General features: G+C 36.2%; 1 protein-coding gene across 1 annotated transcript; it reads right to left on the bottom strand.

Moving 5' to 3' along the window:
• Positions 1-335: 335 nt before the first annotated feature.
• On the bottom strand, positions 336-987 carry LOC100571508 (vacuolar protein sorting-associated protein 29-like). Its single transcript, XM_003248681.4, has 3 exons — positions 977-987; positions 674-868; positions 336-606 (listed from the first exon to the last, which is right to left on the bottom strand). Exons 1-3 carry the CDS (start codon positions 977-979, stop codon positions 367-369), a joined length of 438 nt encoding a protein of 145 aa, XP_003248729.1. The 5' UTR covers positions 980-987; the 3' UTR covers positions 336-366.
• Between the last annotated feature and the right edge of the window lie 6 nt (positions 988-993).

Genomic DNA, 993 nt, shown 5'->3' with positions numbered 1-993 from the left:
CCAGATATTCTTTAACCATTATAATATGCTTTTTTATGCACTAAAAAGTTTTCTATATCAGTTCATACGAAAATGAATCGTCGAGAAAGCTTATCCAATTGGAGCTGCATACTCTCAGTAAAAATATGTAAAAACATAAAATCCAGTCTCTACTTACAAGGTACATATATGATCTATGAACTAGTCATAGGTATTGTAAAATAGATTATTTAAGTATTATACTATATTAAGAGTAAAACTTATAAGATAATATGTTTATTAACATGATATGAAATAAAGTATTATCCCAGTGACTACTAAAACAATTATGATTAATTATTACTTTATATTGATTGCAGAAAACTAATGTATTAAAGTTTAAAGATCTTACGGGTTTAACGGATTAAAAGCTCCAGTAGCTGATCCTGGATTTAAGAAAAATTTATTCCCAAGTTCGAATGCATCAAACTTGTGAGTGTGACCAAATACCAGTACGTCTACGTCTAGTTGTCTCTGGAGTAGTGCCAGAGATTCTGGATCACCCCACGGTATCACTTGGTGGCCGTGGCATAGGCCCACTTTAAACTGTCCGACGTTCACTACCTTTTGGTCTGGATAATTGAGGTTCTAAGAATATTAAAATGAATCAGTAATGGCAAAAAATATTCATGCACTCAGTATTCTAATAAGTTACCTCGTCGAAATCACCGCGCACAATGTGCACATCATTGGCGATAGACTTTAAGAACTCGTACATCTCTTTCGTGCACAGGTTGCCCGTGCACAAAACATGCTGTATCTTACCCGGAGTCAACAGCTTCTTAAATTGGGCCGGTAGTCCGCTGCTGCGGAACGGCACGTGCATATCTCCGATCACCAACACCGAACACTGAAAGTAATAGACAATTTTTGTTGTTATGTAAGTTTCTCGGTACATGGGTGTTCGTTACATATTATCGGGAAAACGAAACGAATTCCTACATCCAGTAAGTCTTACCATTTCGAGTTGTTCGT

The sequence above is a fragment of the Acyrthosiphon pisum genome, unplaced genomic scaffold (assembly GCF_005508785.2).
Source record: "Acyrthosiphon pisum isolate AL4f unplaced genomic scaffold, pea_aphid_22Mar2018_4r6ur Scaffold_7713;HRSCAF=8293, whole genome shotgun sequence".
In the NCBI taxonomy this organism is placed as follows: domain Eukaryota; kingdom Metazoa; phylum Arthropoda; class Insecta; order Hemiptera; family Aphididae; genus Acyrthosiphon; species Acyrthosiphon pisum.
This window is presented reverse-complemented; position numbering and strand designations above follow the sequence as displayed.